A 19,923-nucleotide genomic window follows, 5' to 3' on the forward strand; every position below is an offset into this window, starting at 1 on the left:
GTGCCTTGTGATTGGCTGAGAGAGAGGGAGAGAGAGAGACCGAGAGAGGGAGAGTGAGAGGGTGGTTAGAGGGGGAAGAGAGGCAGAAGCGAAGAGAGAGAGGGAGCGGTGGAAAAGGGGGAGCGTTGGAGAGGGAGAGAGGTGGAGTGAGAGAGAAATGGGGGGAGAAATAGTGGGAGGAGAGAGAGAGCTGGAGAGGGGAGAAGGAGAGAGAGAGGGCAGAGCGAGACAAAGGGAAAGAGGGTTAGGTTGAACATGATTTACAAATTGTATTCAGTTTTTATTTACTCTTTACTGTAAAATGTAAAACTTTTACATGGCGGAGAAAAAAATATTTTGATGGCATACTTCTTACGCTTATTTTACACTTATGATCCAGTGTACTAGCTCTGGCCAGTATGCTCTTGTCACAAGCGGCTTGTGATCAGAGTAGTTCATGTGACTTAGGCATGGTGGAGGAATGGAGACAGCGTCTGCGGCACAGTCTGGAATTCTGGGCTTGTGTATGCATGGTGTTCATAGTTTGTTCATCAGTGTGCCTTGATGACCAGTAAGTTGTGTGATTGTTATTTGGGTAAGATCCAAAAACTGAAAAGAATCACAAAAATATTTTGCGCGATTGTTTTCAGTTGTTTGTGCAACTCTACGTCTGCCCTGCAATTGAGCTTGACTGGATCAGGTTGTTTCCTGCCGACTGCCCAAACACAGGTAGGAGAGGCTCCAGCAAGCCCAGGAGCCTTGTGATAATAATAATAATAATAATAATAATAATAATAATAATAATAATAATAATAATAATAATAATAATAATCATACAAGTAATAAATGCTTTTGCAATGAGGGCCCAGTCTTAGTTGACTGGGTTGTCACAGTGTGACCACGATCATGAGCCAGATCATCCTCCAGTGTAAGGCCCCGATGTTTGAGATCATTCTTAATGATATCAATGCATCTGGTGTGGGGTTTGCCGCATGGTCTTTTCCAGTGGTGTGTTCCTAGGGTAATCTGAAGAGATGTCCCAGCCAACGGATGCGCCTCTGTGCGGTCACTCGACATGCAGAGTACTTTTTGGGAGGTCTGAGTTGGTAACATGGAGGTGCCAGCTGATGTTCATGATGGTTCTGAGCGACCTGCTGTCGAAGCCATCAATCCTCTTGGCTAGGTTCTTGTTTAAAGGCCAGGGTTCTGCACCATATAAGAGGATGGCAAGGACTGCTGAATTATAGATGCGCATCTTTGTCTTTTGGGACACTGAGTGGTGGCGCCAGAGGGGCCGCCAGAGCGAACGCGAGGCTGCGTCTGCGGTCAATCTCTATTATTTATGTCATTCTTTGGAAAAACCAAAGACATAAAAACAAATGCCATGTATTCTTGGAAATAGTTTTAATAGCAATATCTAGATATGATCATCCAAGATAAGTACTTTTGAATGTACTCAGTAATATATCACTCAGTGGTGGGCCGAAGGATTTCATCGCTAGGCCTTCAGTACTGCTACATCTGAAAAAATCCAGATTGAAAAAAAGTGTGGTGTGATTTACTTAAAGTCCACTAGAGGGTACCATTAGCCATGACCTAACCGACCTTTCTTAATGATGTCCATTTTTTCTTCAAGCCTGTCTTGAAATTGGCTTTAACAGTAAATCTGCAACCAAATCCATCCAACCAAATCTTTTCCTTCTTCAGTCATTGGGGGTTGACAAAACTGCTATTAAATCAACACAATATATTTGCTTTGCAACTCGCTACCGATACAGTGTACTAGCTCTGGCCAGTATGCTCTTTTCACAAGCGGCTTGTGATCAGAGTAGTTATCGCAAACTATGATTGGCTACTGACTCGCCAATCATAGTTTGTGAAACCGATTTTCACCAGCACCTTCAAGAAGGCGATGGTACCCCTTTTGGGTTGCCAACTCGAAATCTGACTGGTTAGAGGAACAATGTTATTGACACTTTTGGTGCGACAGGGCCCGCAGAACTGATTGTGAAGGCGTCCAGGTAGATTTCTGACCCTGGTAACAAATGATGGGTGAAATGTGATTGGTTAAATGCTTAAATACGAACACCCGCGTCTGGACGCAGCGCAACAGAGGAAAAGTTTTAAAAGGAAGCAGAAAGACAATTAGGAATTATCTAAAATTAATTCATGGAGAAAATATAATTAACATTAGTCCGTGATTCAGAGATTTTTAGGCCAGCAGAGAAGGCTTAGCAGGCTTTGACGGTCCGCCACTGATACCACTCATCCTCATCAGGGGGTGAGCAAATACCTAACCCAGCTAGTTGACTTCAACATACTTCCATACTCAGTTACACTTGAGTGAGCTAACATTTAAGTTTTGGGAAAGTCTGAGAAAGCCAAGCTCCTTGCAGAAACCCGACATATAAGCAACGGTCAAACACGCAAACGGGATGGAGGAAAGCGCAATCCTGGATTCCACACCCGACCACACAAATGTGAGGGTGATGTGATAACGATGAGTCCTTTGGAATTGGATTTTATTGAGGGATGTGGTGCATTGGTTGTTTATGTGTGCACCGAGTCTTGACAGTCTGGATAACACACTATCTGCAGAAAAAGCTCAAACTTTTTTGGTTGGTCTCCCACTGTTTGATTTCTGTTCTCAATGCCAGTGGCACAGCACCAACATTTGCCACTGTTCGACAGTCATGCCTTCTGATCCACAGGGCTGCTGGTTATTTCCAGCATTTAGGCCACACAGCTGTGAGGGGAAGGGGGGACAGTCTGTCTCTGTTGGCGAAGAGAGGGAGGGGTAGTTTTGCTCAACTTAGCAACAGCCCAGCAAAGGTCACCAAGGACAATGCAGAAGACAGTTAAGAAGGCAAGCGAGGACATGGAGTGCGGCTTCTCAACAGAAAAAAATAAAACACGTCCTTTCAAAAAGACCTCTGTAAAACATCAACATAAATATCTGTCTCTTTATGATGTTAAATGTTTTCCGAAATGTGTATGTTTACAAAGTGTTGTGAAATCTCAGCTCGTCAATGCTTCTTTTGAAATATGACTCTCAATTCCAATAGCCCAATGGCTATTTCAAAAAATAAATAGATGCATGTTATACAAAAACTTGCAGATTGTGAAATTGTATCAAGAAAATTAATATCACGCACTACCGTTTAAAACAAACAATTGTGGCAGATGATTAACCGATTCCTGAAAGGGTTGTGTGACTGACGACGTCATCAAGCACCGGTAAACTGCAACGTCATTCCATCGCCATCGTGTGGCGGATTCAGGAGGTTATCACAGACACATGAATTCCAACGTGAGGAAAACGCATTCCGGCCGTGAGCATAGTAATGAGAAGACGTTTTGATTTGCTTTGTGGTCATGTCGTCTTTCTGCATTGCTGCGCTGTTTAGCTGTGCATGAATAGTCTCAAAATCGGCTGTAGCAGCCCCTAGGAGATTAAGCGCAGGTCATGGTGCTGACCGAGGCCATGCCCTTGTCTCGTCGTTTCTGCTCATCCCATGTCATACATGTTAAGTTTCAGAAATCAAAATCAGGAGATGTTCGTACTCGCGATTCTGTGTCACGTGTTAAAATAATGTGAGGGTTACAAACGTGTAGATTAGAAGTAAATAAAACACACAAATGCTTTTATTGTTTATTTATACATTCAATTAGTAGAAAAAAATATTTTGTTTTTGACATTTGTTACCATAAAAAAATAAACTCTCTCAATCTGAATCGTGAGACTTAACACAAATGTCATGTAGATCTTTCAATGCATTTTAAAACACTTAAGTTACCACAACAGCATTTTATTTTATTTGGCCCGCAAAATGCAAATCAAGCATGTGCAGTTCCATGATGCTTGTTTTAGTCTGAATCAAAATTTCAAATTGTTGTATATAAACCACGATAACAGTCATGATTTTTACCTAGATTTGAAAACTAGTGATTCACTAATTTGTTGTGCGTTCTGCTTGTTAGATGTGGAGGAAATGAACATTGTAAAGGATTACTCAAATTCACAACGACCCTCGAGAGGAATTCTTTACCACAATGTGGCTCACAGCAATAAATGAGTTTGACACCCCTAGCTGGCGTCAGGCACGATTTCAGTTGGAATCGCCGCCCGCTCAGTCGAATCAAGATAACATGCAATTTTAACATCAAACCAGTGTTATATCTTAGGCAACACATATTATTTTATTGTGTGGGTGTTGGTAATGCAACCGTTTGAAAAAGAATGTCTACAACTTTTAAACCTGGCCAATTTGCAGTTTGTAGCCGTTGAGGAAAGAGCACACACGACTGAATGTGGAGACGTGTTTATTCCAACGGCTAACAAGTGGATCTGATTCAAACAGAAAATGCAGTGAAATATACTGTGTATCAATGTATGTAACATAAACCCGCCCCCTCCCTTGCACATGCTGGGTGAGATGCCTGGTCCTATTGCCCGCCGATCTACAAAAGCAATCCAAAACAGTGTTCACCACCGTCAATTGCCAACGTTGCCCCTTGCTGACCCCAAAACCCCAGATTTTATTGATCTTGGCCAAAGGTTAATCAATTCATTCAATGAAAAAGTGGACCCCAGCACCCGTAGCAGGCAAGTACGGGTGCACTGCTTGTCCCTGTGCTGCCCCCACCCACCGAACCTCATCACGTGGTCTTCAATCCATTCTTCTCTGTCATTCAACCACGTTGTTTTAAAACTGTCAAAATATACGAACACTTTATTCAAAGAACAAAAATTAGGAAAAGAAGAAGTATGGTTATTTCGTATATGGGTCGGGTGTTTTGATTGCCCAACATGCAATTCCAAAATAAAACCAGAGGAACAGTGATTTCAACCGTAAATCTTTAATTCGCCATTGCTCCCGAAATAACAAGCAATTTTCAACAAATCGAGTCGTCATCATTGAAAAAAAAAAAAAAAAAGAAAATCTGGAGCAATATTTTAGAATCTTGCATCATGTGCCGACAGCGGCCTTTCTAACAGTGCGCATGTTCTGGCAACCCGATTGGCTCCCACACCCCGGCTTAACCCCCCCCCCCCCTCCATGCCGGCACCAACCCTCGTTGTCGAGAGGGCGTTCAAACCACGCTGTGGTTGACCACAAACTCATTTAGCTTCCCACGTAGCCGTGCGTTCCTGGTGTGAAAAAAAATGGAGAAAAAGGGCGAAATCAACGGCCACGCCATGTCCGGATCTGCAGAGCGGCTGCGAGAGAAAGGAACATCGAAAAGCTTGCAGGGGAAGCTCTTGGAGTTTCTTCGCCGGAACCTGCTGGTGATCATGACGGTTTCTGGGGTTGTTGTGGGTGTCGGGCTCGGAATGGGGGTGCGCAACATGAGCCTGACCAAAGCTCAGATGACCTATTTCGCCTTTCCGGGCGAGATGTTACTCCGGATGCTGAAGATGATCATCCTGCCCCTGGTCGTGTGCAGCCTCGTTTCCGGCGCGGCCAGCCTGGACACCCGCTCACTGGGCAAACTGGGGGGCATCGCGGTCGCCTACTTTCTAGTGACGACCCTCATTGCCTCCGGGATCGGCGTGGCGTTGGCGTTTATCATCAAACCCGGCGTGGGCGCGGGCGCCCTCAATACGAACAGCCTGGGTCTGGAGAGCGTAAGCAGCGATAAGGAGACCACCGACTCATTTCTGGATCTGGCTAGGTAGCGTCTATTTACTCCACAAACAACAATATTTGTAAACAACAGCAGTATATATGTGTTTCAATGTAGCAAGTAAAACCAAAAAGCCGACAGAAAAATAAGTAAAAAGCTATTGAAGTACACAAACACATTTAGTGTACTTCACAGGTGTCAAGGTGTCAAAGTCAAGGCCCGGGGGCAAATCTGTCCCATCACATCAATTTATCCGGCCTACGAAAAGCAAATCAAACTTGTGAAATTCCATGATGCTTGCTAAAATCCAAACAAAATTTTGAAATTGTGCCATGTAAACCACAATAATAGTATTATTTTTTTACTTCAAATTGACAAAAAAAAAATCTCAGCAGCATTGTTCTGGCGCTAGACGTTCACAAAGATAAACTTTAACTAAACGGTTGAAACATTATTTGAGCTTGTTAAAGAGTGTCATTTTGAACAAATTACCGTAAATGTACACTATACTCACAGCATGCAATGACTCTGAGAGTGGTTATACAACTAGACACTTAGAATGCAACTCATCAAAGAGCAACACAAATTCCAGTGGGACTGTAAACAGACGTTTTTATAAAAAAATTCAATATAAAAAATGTAAATATATTTTTGTTTATTTGTGCTTTTAGGCTTTTTTCTCATGCTACATTGCTGTCACACAAAGTTTTGACTTAAAGTCTTTGAGTCACAGGTGTCAAAGTCAAGGCCCGGCAGCCAAAACTGGCCCACCAAATCATTTTATTCGGCCCGCGAAAGCAAATCAAACTTGTCAAATTCCATGATGCTTGCTAAAATCCGAACCAAAATTAAAAATGTTGGTTCAGCGTAACCCACAATAACAATCATTATTTTTTACTTCAAATTTCAAAACTACTTATTCATGAATTTGTTGAGCGCTCTACAGGTAATATGTGGAGGGGGTGAAACATTCTAATGGCTTCTCCAAATTCATAAATGCCCCCAAGAGAAAATCATAACCACAATGTGGCCCACGGCCTTGGTGTACTTCCTACCACTGATATCTGGTGATTATCTGAACTCCGTGTATTGAAGGTTTGAGTGCATGGCGACTCGGGTGGAGAGCAGGTCAGTGTAGCCTGTTTTGCATTGACAGTATTTGACATGCACATGAAGGAAAGGCAGATTTGTCAACAGGTGTGAACACTATTAGGAAACTCCAACATGATCATTTTTCTTCTTCCTAAAATAATTACTGTATATACAACCACATTGAATGAAGCATTTTCAAACTTCTTTCATATATAAGGCACACTGGACTATAAGATGCACCTTCAATGAATGAAAATAGTTTTCCAAATATAATATATAAAGATAGCAACGTTTTTCAAATAACAGTGGAACCTCGGTTCTCGACCATAATCCGTTCCCGAACCCTGTTCGAAAAGCGTTTTGTTCAAACACCGAAATCATTTTTCCCATTACAAATAATGTAAATCATTTTAATCTGTTCCAACACCCTGAATGTTTACCTTTTTAGTACAGTATTTTATCCATTATTTTATGACATTGCACATTGAAATGCTGACAACACATAAAAAGCAATGTATATCTCAGAAAATGTTAAGAAAAATTGCAAAGACTCAAATAACATAAACATAAATGTAACCCAGGCTAATCGTACATTCGCGTTATCGTAATCTTTCGTACGAAAGATTACGCTAACATGAACCTGTAAAAAAAAGGATAAAGAAAGGAATTATGAATAGGATTTTTTACCTTTGTGGTAGTCAGCAGAAGGTGCAGATGAACGGTGGAGAGGGATGGAGGAGGAAGGAAAATTATTGTTTGGAAGGAGAGTCCCCTTCCATAAAAACTTCGGGGAGCTCTTCTGTCTGAGGGGTGCTCACATATTCAAATCTCTTTGCTACGGATGACTCGGCTATAGGATGTTCTTTTCTCTTAAAATATCTATCCAATGACACTTGCTTCTGCCTTCTTTTTAGCACTTTTCGGAAGTGGTTCATGACATTGTTGTTAAAGTCATTGATGATCCTGATGGCTGCAGCTTTATCGGGGTGGTGGAGTTCGACGAAATTCTGTAACTCGGCCCATTTGCTACACATTTGTTTAATTTAATCTCGGACGTCGGGCCATCCTTTCTTGCTTCCTCATCCAAAGAGGACATCTCTTCCTCCAACTTTTTCTTCTGCTCATTCTGAAGGTGGAGGAGTTCTTCTGTGGTGAGCTCGGCTTGATGTTCGTCCAGGAGTTCCTCCACATGTCAATCTCCAAACCCAAGCTCTTGCCCACAGACACAATGTCATCAACGAGGTCGGGTTCCTCCTGCTCCTCAACAGGAGCACTCGTGCTGGTCCCTGCAACACCGAAACCCTCGAATTCTCGCTCGGTGACACACTCGGCCCATAACTTCCTGCAAGCAGAATTCATCGTCCGATAGGTCACAGCGTCCCATGCTTTATGGATGAGGTTGATGCAGTGCACGATGTTGAAATGGTGCTTCCAAAAATCGCGCAGGGTCAGGGTATTTGGAGGCAGAAACTTAATTTTGATCAAATCAAATTCCTCCATCAAGTCATCCTCCAAACCTGGAGGATGTGCAGCGGCATTATCCATTAACAAAAGGCAGCGTAGTGGCAAATTCTTCTCCTCCAAATATTTTTTTTTTACTTCCGGGCCAAAAACGTCATGCACCCACTCGGTGCAAAATTGCCTCGTTAGCCAAGCCTTGGAGTTTGTCCTCCACATAACAGGCAATTTGCTTTTCTTTATGTTGTTGGCCTTAAATGCCCTCGGATTCTCCGAAGGATAAACAAGTAGAGGCTTGATTTTACAATACCCGCCTGCGTTGCCACACAGTAAAAGCGTGAAGCGATCTTTCATTGGCTTGTTACCTGGCATGGACCTCTCCTCGCGTTTAATGTATGTCCTCCGTGGCATTATTTTCCAGAAGACAGGTTTCATCACAGTTGAAAATCTGCTGGGGAAGATAATTTTCTTGTTCAACGAAACTGGCAAAGTCGATCTTGAATTTTTCCGCTGCAGTCTTGTCCGAACTTGATGCCTCCACATGTCAAACCACGTTGTGGATGCCAATTCTCCTCTTGAACTTTTCGAACCATCGTCTGCTAGCCTTGAAATCAGATCCTTCAACAATACGCGACGAGTCTTTCTTTAACAAATCACTGTACATTTCTATTGCTTTCGCACAAATCATCTCTTCAATAACACTATCTCCAGCTAACTGTTTTTCATTTATGAAAATCATCAAAAGTTTTTTAACCTCTTCCAAAACTTGCGACCTTTGCTTGCTTACAGCACTCACTCCCATAGCCACATCACTAGATTTCACAGCCTCCTTATTCTTTAGTATCGTATTGATCGTAGATTTCGCCATGCTGTATTCCCTAGCCAGATCAGACACTCGCACACCTCCTTCATATTTTGCTATTATTTCTTTCTTAAATGCAATAGTTGTACGCACTACTTTTCTTTTCAGCACTACTTTCTTTGCAGGCATGATTAGGGGCTAAAACTCTTCGTACACCTATATTAAACGCGAGAGCAAAACGCAGCACGTCCGCTAGCAACAACAGTTGGTCACGAAGAGAGCGATGCACCCGTACGCCGCTCAGCATCCCACCCTCGCGTACGTACTCACGCGTCGAACTCCGATTTTTGTTCGAACTACGAAGCAAGAATTTCTCGAATTTTTTGTTCGGACTCCGATTTGTTCGAACTGTGAGTCGTTCGAAAACCGAGGTTCCACTGTATAAGGCTCACCACATTATAAGGCCCTACAGTAGAGGCTTGGGTTACACATGACTTCTACAGGGTGAAATGTTCTTATTTAGGAAAAAAATATGTTTTATGGGGACCTGGGAACTGATTATTCTCATTTTTAATGGTTTCTTATGGGAAATAAATGTTCGACAGACCAACTTTTCGCCTTACACACGCTTTCTGGGAACCAATTAAGTTCGGAAGCTGAGGTATCAGTGTATTAATCTTCAATCGGTATGAGAGAAAATGTGCCACAGGAACTGACTGAATCGTCCGGGTTTTATGTGCTTAACTCATCAAACATGTCCTCACTGTGGGAAAAAGTTGTTTCTCTACTTCGTGTTGTGTGACCTCCGGGGATAAAGTTACACCCGCACACTAATACTTGGAAGCAACCCAAAGCTTCCAGTAATCCTTTGTGTGCTTAACTGATAACAAAGAAAATAAAATCAGTGTGGTGTCGAGGAGAGAGGCCTGAGTAACACTAGACTCAAATAAACAAAATGAAAAAGAAAGAAAAAAGAAATTGAATCATTTTAAAATGTATGGTTTACCAGACAGTTTGCAATGCAATACATCAAGTAACCCCAGTGAAGTGACTTTCATTAAAAAGTACTCAGAAACAGAATCATCTTTATTGGGCAAGTATGTACAACACACAAGGAATTTGTCTCCGGTAGAACACGCTGCACTAGTATCATCATAAAAGAAGACAAATAAGTATGGAGGCTCATCTAATTTAACAATTTGAAATTTCGGTTCGGACTTCAGCAAGGATCATGGAATTTCACAAGTTTGATTTTCTTTCGCGGGCCGCATAAAATGATGTAGCGGGCCAGATTTAGCCCCCGGTCCTTAACTTGGACACCAGTGTCGTAGGTGGTGTAAAGGCTACACAAATGCAGATTTACACTTGAAAAAGGTGACATGAGAAAAAAGCCTACCTTAATGAACAAATAAACAAAAATACTCATTTTTTTTATGTTTATATTTTATTATTTTATTTTTTAATAAAAACGTCTATTTGCAATGCCTCTTGAGTTCGTGTTACTCTCTGACGAGTTGCTAAATGAAGTTTCTATTTGTATAAGCCCTCCCCGAGTCATTGCATTCTGTGGGTACGGTGTACATTGAAGAGAATTTGTTCAAAATGACACTCTTTAACAAGCTCAAATAATGTGTACACCTTTTAGTTAAACATTATCTTTGTCAACGTTTAGCGCCAGAATAATACTGCCCAGGAAAATGTTTTGTTAGGGAATAGTATGAGATATAATGGACCTGGTGAACCATCCTTGGAAAAGAGCCAATGTGTTAAAAGCATGTGATGACAAACTTTCAATGTGCGGTAGATTACAGAATGTTCTTTCAAATTGAGAGTCTGCTGTGTTGCATGAAAAAAGTCTAATTCTCTCTCTCTCTCTATCTTTTATAGGAATTTATTCCCATCTAACTTGGTGGCTGCAGCTTTCCGCTCTGTGAGTGCCTGACTTCATCCACTCTGCTCTCCATGCTCAAGGGTCACCCATTTTTCACGAGCACCTGTTTCTTATGTCGATTATTCAGCAGAATTTATTTCTCTAACACCAATGATGCCACTTCATGTTCATTTGCAGCCCCTGTAAATCCTTACTGGTGTGCTCTGTCTCATAAAGCCTCTTAATGAGGACTGTTTGGCTTCTTCCCACCAGCCGTTTCCATGGCAAACTCATTCTATTCACGCCAGCCTAGCAACTCACCTCGCCTCGTTGGTTTTAAACGCGGCCCACTTTCGAGAATCTCAGCTCGATCTGACTATAAAATAGGAATCATCAGGAATCAAAAAAGGGTGCAAGATGGAGATGCTTATTCATTAAAGAACAGCATAGCAGTGGACAAAGTCCCACAAACAAACCAATGGAAATTGGGGAAGTGAATCATAAACGGGACTCCTTGCACGGAGAGACGAGTGTCGTTTCAAAGTGCAGGAAAGTCACGGAGTGCATGTCCCTTCTCACCGCTCACATCACCAATTGAGGATTAAACCAAGCAAGCATAGGCGCAGAAAAAAATCTGCCCCTTGATCTTTAAGGAAACATTTCAACAAATCACTCAGCCCATTTGTCACCATAGCTACACCAGCACAAGAGTCTGTGCCTGGCCTTTAAAATATGCACTTCTTTCTGTGTCATCATCATTTCTATACAGTCTGTTGTTGAGTAAATGAGCGGAGAGTGTTATTGCAATTGAAATGGTCCTCAAATCTCAATTCAAATTCATCCCTCCAAAATGCTGACAAATGGTACACTTAAAAGCAACTGTGAGAAGTATTATTATTGTCTCTGTTTGTTGAAGCTGTTAAGGAAATTTGTACTGCTCATTTGCATTTTAGGAGAGTTACTGTGAGATTTGAATACTGCCACTTACCAACTAGTGTTGATGCAACGTGAATGGATCCTATTCAACATTACTATTAGTTCAGATTGACATACGTACATACCAAAAGACCAAGCAACACATTTTTGTTATTATTATTTTAAAGGTAACATTATTGCCACCAACTGTTTTTTAAAGGTTAGCAAAAACATGATACGGTATATTAATGTATACAGTCTATAATTTCAACTTTAAGAGAATAAAATGATTGAATCCTGCCAACATTTTGCCAAAATGCTTTTCATTATTCTGGTTCAAATTGGAGTGGTAACTATAGAAACACATTTATCATTCTGTGTGTGTGTGTGGGGGGGGGGGGGGGGGGGGGGGGGGGAGCCATTCACAAATCATGTTCCAGATCACATATTTTTTCACTACAACAAAAACTAAAAAAAAAATGTTTTTCTCTTCTTTGTGATGTAGTATGCCACTGACTACAAGATGGTTGCTTCAGGAAATGACACCAATGGGACCATCCTCTATCAAAAGGTATCAATTCCCTACTCGGCCACACACATGAATACTGTACATTTCTATTTGCACACATTCAGAGATTTTTTTCTTTGTTTGTACAGTAAACACTTGCTATTCGTGGGGGAAATTAACTGATCCCCGCCATGACGAATGAACATCCACATGTAATCAGTGGAGTTCCCTTGTCAGGGTGTAGGAACCATACATTCTCACCGACATAAGACAAATAGCCAGGTATTTTATTTAAGAAGGTTTCAGTAACTAAACTATTAATAACTAAGAAGAATGAGGTGCGATGATAATGGGAAATTATGGAAAATTAGAGATATAGCAATTAAAAATACGTGGGAAGCTGAAATTGCAGGGGGATACATTTCTCGTGTATGTTGAATTTATCCATCTCAAATCAGTCCTGCATCTGCCATTTATTCTGACTATGCAACGTGAACTCACTTAGAAGATGACTTCCATCTGAGATCAATGAAATGGAGGAAAGGGATGGATGAGTATCATATTTTCCGGTATTTAAGGTGAAACCAAAAGCCTTGATCTTCTTCTAAAGATGACCCTGCACCTTATATGCAGGTGCGCCTTTATATGAAGTAATATTGAGCCACAACAGGTCTTGCAACTACTGCCAGCAGCCACAGACTCAATTTCCCCCTCTCCTGTAGAAGTAGTAGTGCGTAACAACATCCACTGGAGCATCTTATAATGTGGTGCGCCTTATATTTGGAAAACTATATAATATATCTGGATTTTTTTCTCATTCATTAAAGGTGTGCATTATAGTCCAGTACACCTTATTTATGGAAAACGTTTGAAAGTATACCATTCATTGGGGGTGCGCCTTATACTCCGGTGTGCCTTATACACTGGGAAATACGGTAATTAGATACTTATGAGATAGCTGTGTTTGTTTGTTCCCTATAAACAGACACACAGGATTTTATGTGTTACCCTTGGCTGCTGTGAGAATCACTTTGCCCCAATAGCCTAGTGTGTTCCACATGGTTCACTTCTGGGGCCTCTGCTGTTTTCATTGCATTTGTTGCTCCTGAGGTTTGTCTTAAGGATAACATTTCCTTTCACTGCTATGGGGATAGCAATCAGACATATGTAATGCTAGGCAAAAAGGATGCTTTCTCTTCAAGGCCACTTTTGATCTGTGTCTAATTTGAGCCTGTATGCTAATAAACTTCTTGAACTTCAACTAAAATAAAACAGATACAGTATATTGAGGGTCACATTGCTCTTTTCGTGAATGTACTATTGTACATTAGTAGGCTGAAGTAGGCTGAAGTGAATTACCTGTGGTGGGATTGTCAGCCTAGTCACATCAGTCCTGGTCAAATAAATATTATTATGTTTGATGCATTCGACTGGCCAGTCACACAGTCTATGCAAACATCTTGCTTTTTTCACACAGACACACGCAATCACGCATGCACGAGTGCGCACACACAAAAGGACACAAACACACCCTGGGGTTCTCAGTCATCTTAAGCATTGGCCCATTGTATATGTCTGTCATAGGCCGTGTTGGAATGAAGCTGATGGATCTATGGGATCCCTCGGGACAATGGGTGCAGACAGAATCAGGGATTTGGCCCTGTCCTTTTTTGTTAACCATTGGCCAGCTCACTGAATGTTCTGCTCCGCAATGACTGTACACTCACACACTCATTTGAAGAGAAAAACAACAATAACAAAAAAGGGAAAAAGTACAAATCTAGCCTTCACATACAGTCAAAGCAACGTTTGCATGAAAACAAAATGAAACAAAATGAAGGTTATGGTGGAGGTAATTTCACGTTAGAATTGTTGTATGTTATGGAAATATAATTTAATATAGTGCATTGATACCTCAGCTTACAAACTTAATTGGTAACCAGAAAGTGTGTGTAAGGCGAAAAGTTCGTCTGCCATACATTTATTTCCCATAAAAAAATCTTTAAAAATGAGAATAATGTGTTCCGAGGTCCCCTTAAAACATAATTTTCTACTAAATTAGCCTTAAAACTACACAAAATATACCCTATTTTATGCATAACAAATGTGCTACTGTATTGTAATTAAGGAAATATACTGTACTGTATAATAAATTTGTTTTATTTACCTTTGTGATGGTCGTTGATGTAGTTGCCTCTTGATGATATCCGAGTGAAGTTGCCGTTCTTTCTCAGCGAAAATACCCTCACACACTGTCCCATGCTAGCTGCTTTTCGTTAATCCAAATCAACAGAAATTTTTCAACCTCTTCTATTGCCTGAGACCGTTGCTTAGACAACACAGAAACACCCTTAGCCACATGTAGCAATGGTAAACATACTGGTACTGGGAGGCTAAGTCATACAAACGCACACCTCGTTCGTCTTTTTCGATGATCTCCTTCTGCTCGATTGTAATTTTCTTTTGTGTCCTCTTCGGCTTTACACTCGCCTGTGGTGAGGTCTTTTTAAGAGCAAAAATACTCCACTCGATTGCAAGCCACGTCTGCACTCAAAGGGGGTGTGGAAAACTAGTCCGCCAGCCACCTTGGCGCTATATGGCTTGGTTCGTCCGCCGAAAAGTAGTTCGTATGCCAACATTATAGTCTCGCGAATTTAAGGCGTTCGTAAGGCGCGAAGTTCGTGAGCTAAAGCGTTCGTAAGCTGATGTATCACTGTAGTTTAAATCTTATATTACTGTTACACAACGTTTCGAATTGAAGTCAGTGTTTAGTAAACAGCCCATGACGAAGGTAAGGTTGGCTGTGAGAAGTTGCAATGATGTCACTGCATTGCTTTTGCATATTTTTTACCATGTAAGAGATCCAAGTACAGTCACAGTACAGTATTTTTTTACTTAAAAATACTTATAATATACCACATTATGAATTTTTTTCTCATGATTTCTCAAATAAACTTATTTTTGTAAAATAGTGTGTGTTATTTGATTAACCACTGTATGCACATGTTTTAGGGTGAGCCAGGTTTCAGCTTTTACCTTTTCACTACAGCAATTGCATTTCTGAATTGCAGCCCACTGCTCCTCGATCTCACCAATTCATGTTTTTAGGTGCCTTTTGGGACAGAAAATGATGGCATGAACATCTTAGGTCTGGTGTTATTCGCTATGGTGTTTGGTGTGGCACTGAGGAAACTTGGAGATGAGGGTGAGGAACTGATCCGATTCTTCAACGCTTTCAATGAGGCAACCATGGTGCTGGTATCCTGGATCATGTGGTGAGTGCTCGAATATGAGGTGTTTAAAGTACGTAATTCAGGGTATATACATATATATTTTTGTGACTTAACCTCAAAGACCCCTAGACGGATGTTTTCAGCACTCAAACCCTGTTTCCCCAATCCTCAGGTATATCCCGTTTGGCATTATGTTTCTGGTGGGCAGTAAGATTGTGGAGATGGAGGATGTGGTTCTACTCGTCACAAGTCTGGGAAAATACATATTTGCTTCCATCCTGGGGCACATAATACACGGTGGCATTGTCCTGCCACTGATCTACTTTGGATTCACGCGCAAGAACCCCTTCAGGTTTTTGTCGGGGCTTATTACGCCCTTCACGACCGCCTTTGCCACCTGCTCCAGGTATAATAACTCTTTTCCTGTTGTACTATATCTCTCAGCGGAATCAAAAAGGTCTGCTTGAAAAACTGCTCTAAATTATCCCGAGGCGTGATTGCAAATGTGAATGTTTGTTTGTCTGTGCCTGCCCTGCCTATTCTTGGCAAAGTGCTCAAAAAGTAGCACACGTCTTCCCTTCTCGAGAACATCTGAGCCACTAGTCAGGATAAACTGCTCAGATTATGGATGAATGGCGAGATATTCCATGCATCCATTTTCCAGAACGCTTTATCCTCATTAGGCTCGTGGGGGTGCTGGTGTCTATCCCAGCCGTTTTCGGGCACGAGGCGGGGGACACTCTGAATTGGTTCCCAGTCAATCAGCAGGTCACACAAAAACAAACATGCATTCACTCTCACACTCATACCTGGGGACAATTTGGAGTGTTCGATAAGCCTGCCATGCATGTGTTTGGTACGTGGGAGATGAAACCGGAGGACCCGGAGAAAACCCACGTGTGCCTGCGGAGAACATGCAAGCTCCACACAGGGAGGCCGGACCGGGTCTTAATTGGACTCATGACCTTGCACTGTGAAGTCGACGTGCTAACCACTCAACAACCGGGCCTGGCGAGATGTTGTACACCTATTTTCCTTAACTGGCTTCAGCCCAATTAAACGGTGATCGACTGGTGAGTATGTCCGTGTCACAGTGCGGGGGTGTAGGATTCCATTGCAGGGCCTGGCCTTATTGTGTGGAGTTTGCATGTTCACCCCGTTCGTGCTTGGGTTTTCACTGGGTACTTCGGTTTTCGGTGAATTGAAGACTGTGTTATTGTCAATATAATTAGTTGTTTGTGTATGTGTACCCTGCGATTGGCTGACAACCATTTCAGGTGGTACTGCTGGGATATTCTCCGTCACGCAACCCTCTTATCCTCAAGAGCAGGGGTCGGGAACCTTTTTGACTAAGAGAGCCATAAAAGTAAAATATTTAGAAATGTTTTTCAGTGAGAGCCACAACACACGCACGCGCACGCTCGCGCACACAGACGCACGCGAGGCCACTTTTCAACAAAATGTCAGAATGTATTATTTAAAATAACTTTGTGATAGTACTCACCATTAACATGAATGGTTTTCCGTTCCTCGTGATTGGTAAAAATCCAGCCAAACGATGGGAATGAAAGTGAACTTGCCGGCTCCGTACGCGAAGTTACTGCTCGCTAGCCTGCACACGGCTCATTAGCTTCCACACTTGCTATGCAACATACTTCTGACAGAAGTATATTGATGCTAACGTTAACATGGGGCTTGTTAAAATGTCACTGACATTCGACTGTTTCATCGATGGTATTGTTTCTTTGCAAATTAGAATCAGAACCTTTTCTCTCCACAAAGGCGAACCCTCGGTGTATTCAAGATGAAGTGTACTTTGTTTTTACTCGTCGGGCTAATTTAAAGGGGTGTTTACCTGTTTCAACTGACGGCCAGTATCATCCAATCAAAATTGCGCTTTCCGCAAACCTCGGTCAGTGTCATCCAATCAAAATTGCGCTTTCCGCCAACCGCAGTATTGTATTGTAATATATGTATTGTAATGAAAGAAATACACAGCATTGTATCACAAAGTCACTTTATTTACATTTGTGATGGTCATTTATGGCTTGATGGAATGGCGTTGGAGGTCAAAGGGAATTTCTGTTTGGAAAGAGAGGCGCATTACACGAGGGCTGTAATTAACGAAATAAACTGTGCTGTATAATAAAGTTTTATGTACCTTTTTGATAGTCGTCGATGGCTTATGGAAGGAGAGTCACCTTCCATAAGGACTGTTGGTAACTTAACCTCGTGTGCTTCCGCCGAAGATCACTCCGCCAGCCGTGGTGAAAATAGTGCTTATTATAAGGTTTAATTTTCATAAATTTGACGTTTGTAAGACGAAAAGTTTGTAAGATAAGGTGTTTGTAAGTTGAGGTCTCACTGTATTTCGATTTATCGGCGAGCCATATGCAATCATCAAAAGAGCCATATATGGCTCGCGAGCCATAGGTTCCCGACCCCTGCTCCAGAGTCACTAGAAATTATCTCAACCAGATTAATTCAACGAAAGGTCCCCTGTACATTCATGTGAGCAAAGGGGTCAACCTTTTTCAAAGGCGAGAAATTATGGATATTATCTTGATAGTTAAAAGGTTTTCTGATTCTGAAAAACATTTGAGATTTTTGTTGTTGTTTTAAAAACCTTACAGCTCAGCGACACTTCCCTCCATGATAAAGTGTGTGGAAGAGAACAATGGTGTGGACAAGCGCATCAGCCGCTTCATTCTTCCCATTGGTGCCACAGTGAACATGGACGGAGCAGCCATATTCCAGTGCATTGCTGCTGTCTTCATCGCCCAGTTAAACAACACTGAGCTCAATGCCGGACAGATCTTTACTATCTTGTGAGTGTACAGTGACATATATACAGCCTCCTCCTTGAGGAACGATGAAAAAGTAAGACTTTGTGATACATGTCAACGTTTCTTTGTTGTTTCTAGGGTGACGGCCACAGCCTCCAGTGTTGGGGCTGCAGGAATCCCAGCTGGTGGCATCATCACCATTGCCATTATCCTGGAGGCCATCGGGTTACCAACCAATGATTTGTCTCTTATGCTTGCTGTTGACTGGATTGTGTGAGTCCATTTCGTCAGCTCAAATTTAGCGCAGGGATCCAAACCGAAGTAAAAACTAAGGGATACTATACAGTACAAAGTGTTTTCAATGTATCAAGATATAGCAACAGGTTAAATATTATTAAAATATATTAAATATAAATATATATATATTAAAATATTTTGTCACCCTTGTGGTGTCTTTGAAAGTTGCAGGTTTGTGTGTGGAATAAGATGTGTTTACTTCAGGGGTGTCAAAGTCATTTTTTGCCGCGGGCCACATTGTAGTTATGGTTTCCTCTCGAGGGCCGTTATGAATTTGGGGAACCCATTAGAATGTTTAAATCCCTTCAAATATTACATATAGAGCACACACCAAATTAATGAATAACTCGTTTTCAAATCTGAAGTCAAGAATAATGACTTTTATTGTGGTTGACATCCAAAAATATGAAATTTTGGCTCAGATTTTAGGAATCATCATGGAATTTAACAAGTTTAATTTGCTTTCGCGGGCCGAAAAAAATGCTATGGCGGGCCGGATTTGGCCCGCGGGCCTTGACTTTGACACCTGTGGTTTACTTTGTATCATCTCTGTGTAGGGATCGCACAACCACAGTGGTCAATGTGGAAGGCGATGCTTTGGGAGCTGGAATTCTCCATCACATCAACCAGCAGGAGATGAAAAAGCAGCAGCAGCAGCAGAATGAGATAGATAAAGAAGGGGAGCTTTCTGAGGTGCGTGTGGAGACGGTGGCCAACATCCAGGCACAGGAAGAAACCTCACCTCTTGTTATGCACAAAACCAAAGCCTCAGAAGCCATACCGGAATCCATCGAGTCTGTCCTTTGAACTCATGCAATTTTATTTTATTTTTTGTATTCGTCGTCATATCTGTTGACTGTTTCCACACTGTTGATGTCACTGGTGTTGCGAAACAAACCGAGTCACTGAAGAAATTCAGGCCACTGTTTGGCATTGGCTGTACGAGGAAAAACAAAATACCACTAGTATGTGGAGACCGTAAAGCCTGTGAGTATGCACATGGCGCAGCTACTAAATTGATTTGTTTTCATAATTTTTATCGAATCTATTGTGAGGTCAGATGCGTGTCAATTTTTGTTTTCATCATAAGACCAAAACTACAACAAGACCTCAAACAACAACGTCATAAAATCGAAAATGCACTCAAACATTTATACTGAATGGACAGCATGTGCCATCACAGTATTACACCAGGGTGTACTTTTAACAAGAGTAATGGAAAAGGTACCAAAACAGATCCCATCTCCAAATCAAATGCGACACTATGAGTGCGGAGGTTTTGTTGTTTGTGCTTGTTCACAGATGTTGACATTTGTTTGTTTAGCCACATGTCAAACATTAACGCTTGGAAGGAG

The 19,923-nt window shown here is 41.6% G+C and overlaps 1 protein-coding gene across 1 annotated transcript; it reads left to right on the forward strand.

Annotated features, from left to right (window-relative positions):
• Positions 1–5,047: 5,047 nt before the first annotated feature.
• Positions 5,048–19,923, forward strand: slc1a4 (solute carrier family 1 member 4). The gene is made up of 8 exons (XM_089011803.1): positions 5,048–5,655; positions 10,847–10,889; positions 12,250–12,315; positions 15,361–15,527; positions 15,658–15,891; positions 18,119–18,313; positions 18,410–18,544; positions 19,126–19,923. The coding sequence occupies exons 1-8, from the start codon at positions 5,147–5,149 to the stop codon at positions 19,373–19,375; spliced, it is 1,599 nt and encodes a 532-aa protein (XP_088867929.1). The 5' UTR covers positions 5,048–5,146; the 3' UTR covers positions 19,376–19,923.

This window comes from Hippocampus bargibanti, linkage group LG13, assembly GCF_051943395.1.
Source record: "Hippocampus bargibanti isolate YZ-2025 linkage group LG13, ASM5194339v1, whole genome shotgun sequence".
In the NCBI taxonomy this organism is placed as follows: Eukaryota; Metazoa; Chordata; class Actinopteri; order Syngnathiformes; family Syngnathidae; genus Hippocampus; species Hippocampus bargibanti.

What these genes read in the sequence shown, in the direction of transcription:
- slc1a4 (XM_089011803.1), top strand. Translation starts at nt 5,147, where the DNA reads ATGGAGAAAAAGGGCGAAATCAACGGCCACGCCATGTCCGGATCTGCA. An exon ending in CTGGTATCCTGGATCATGTG is followed by an intron (nt 15,528 to 15,657) that starts GTGAGTGCTCGA and finishes CCCAATCCTCAG; the next exon opens with GTATATCCCGTTTGGCATTA. An exon ending in GCCTTTGCCACCTGCTCCAG is followed by an intron (nt 15,892 to 18,118) that starts GTATAATAACTC and finishes AAAACCTTACAG; the next exon opens with CTCAGCGACACTTCCCTCCA.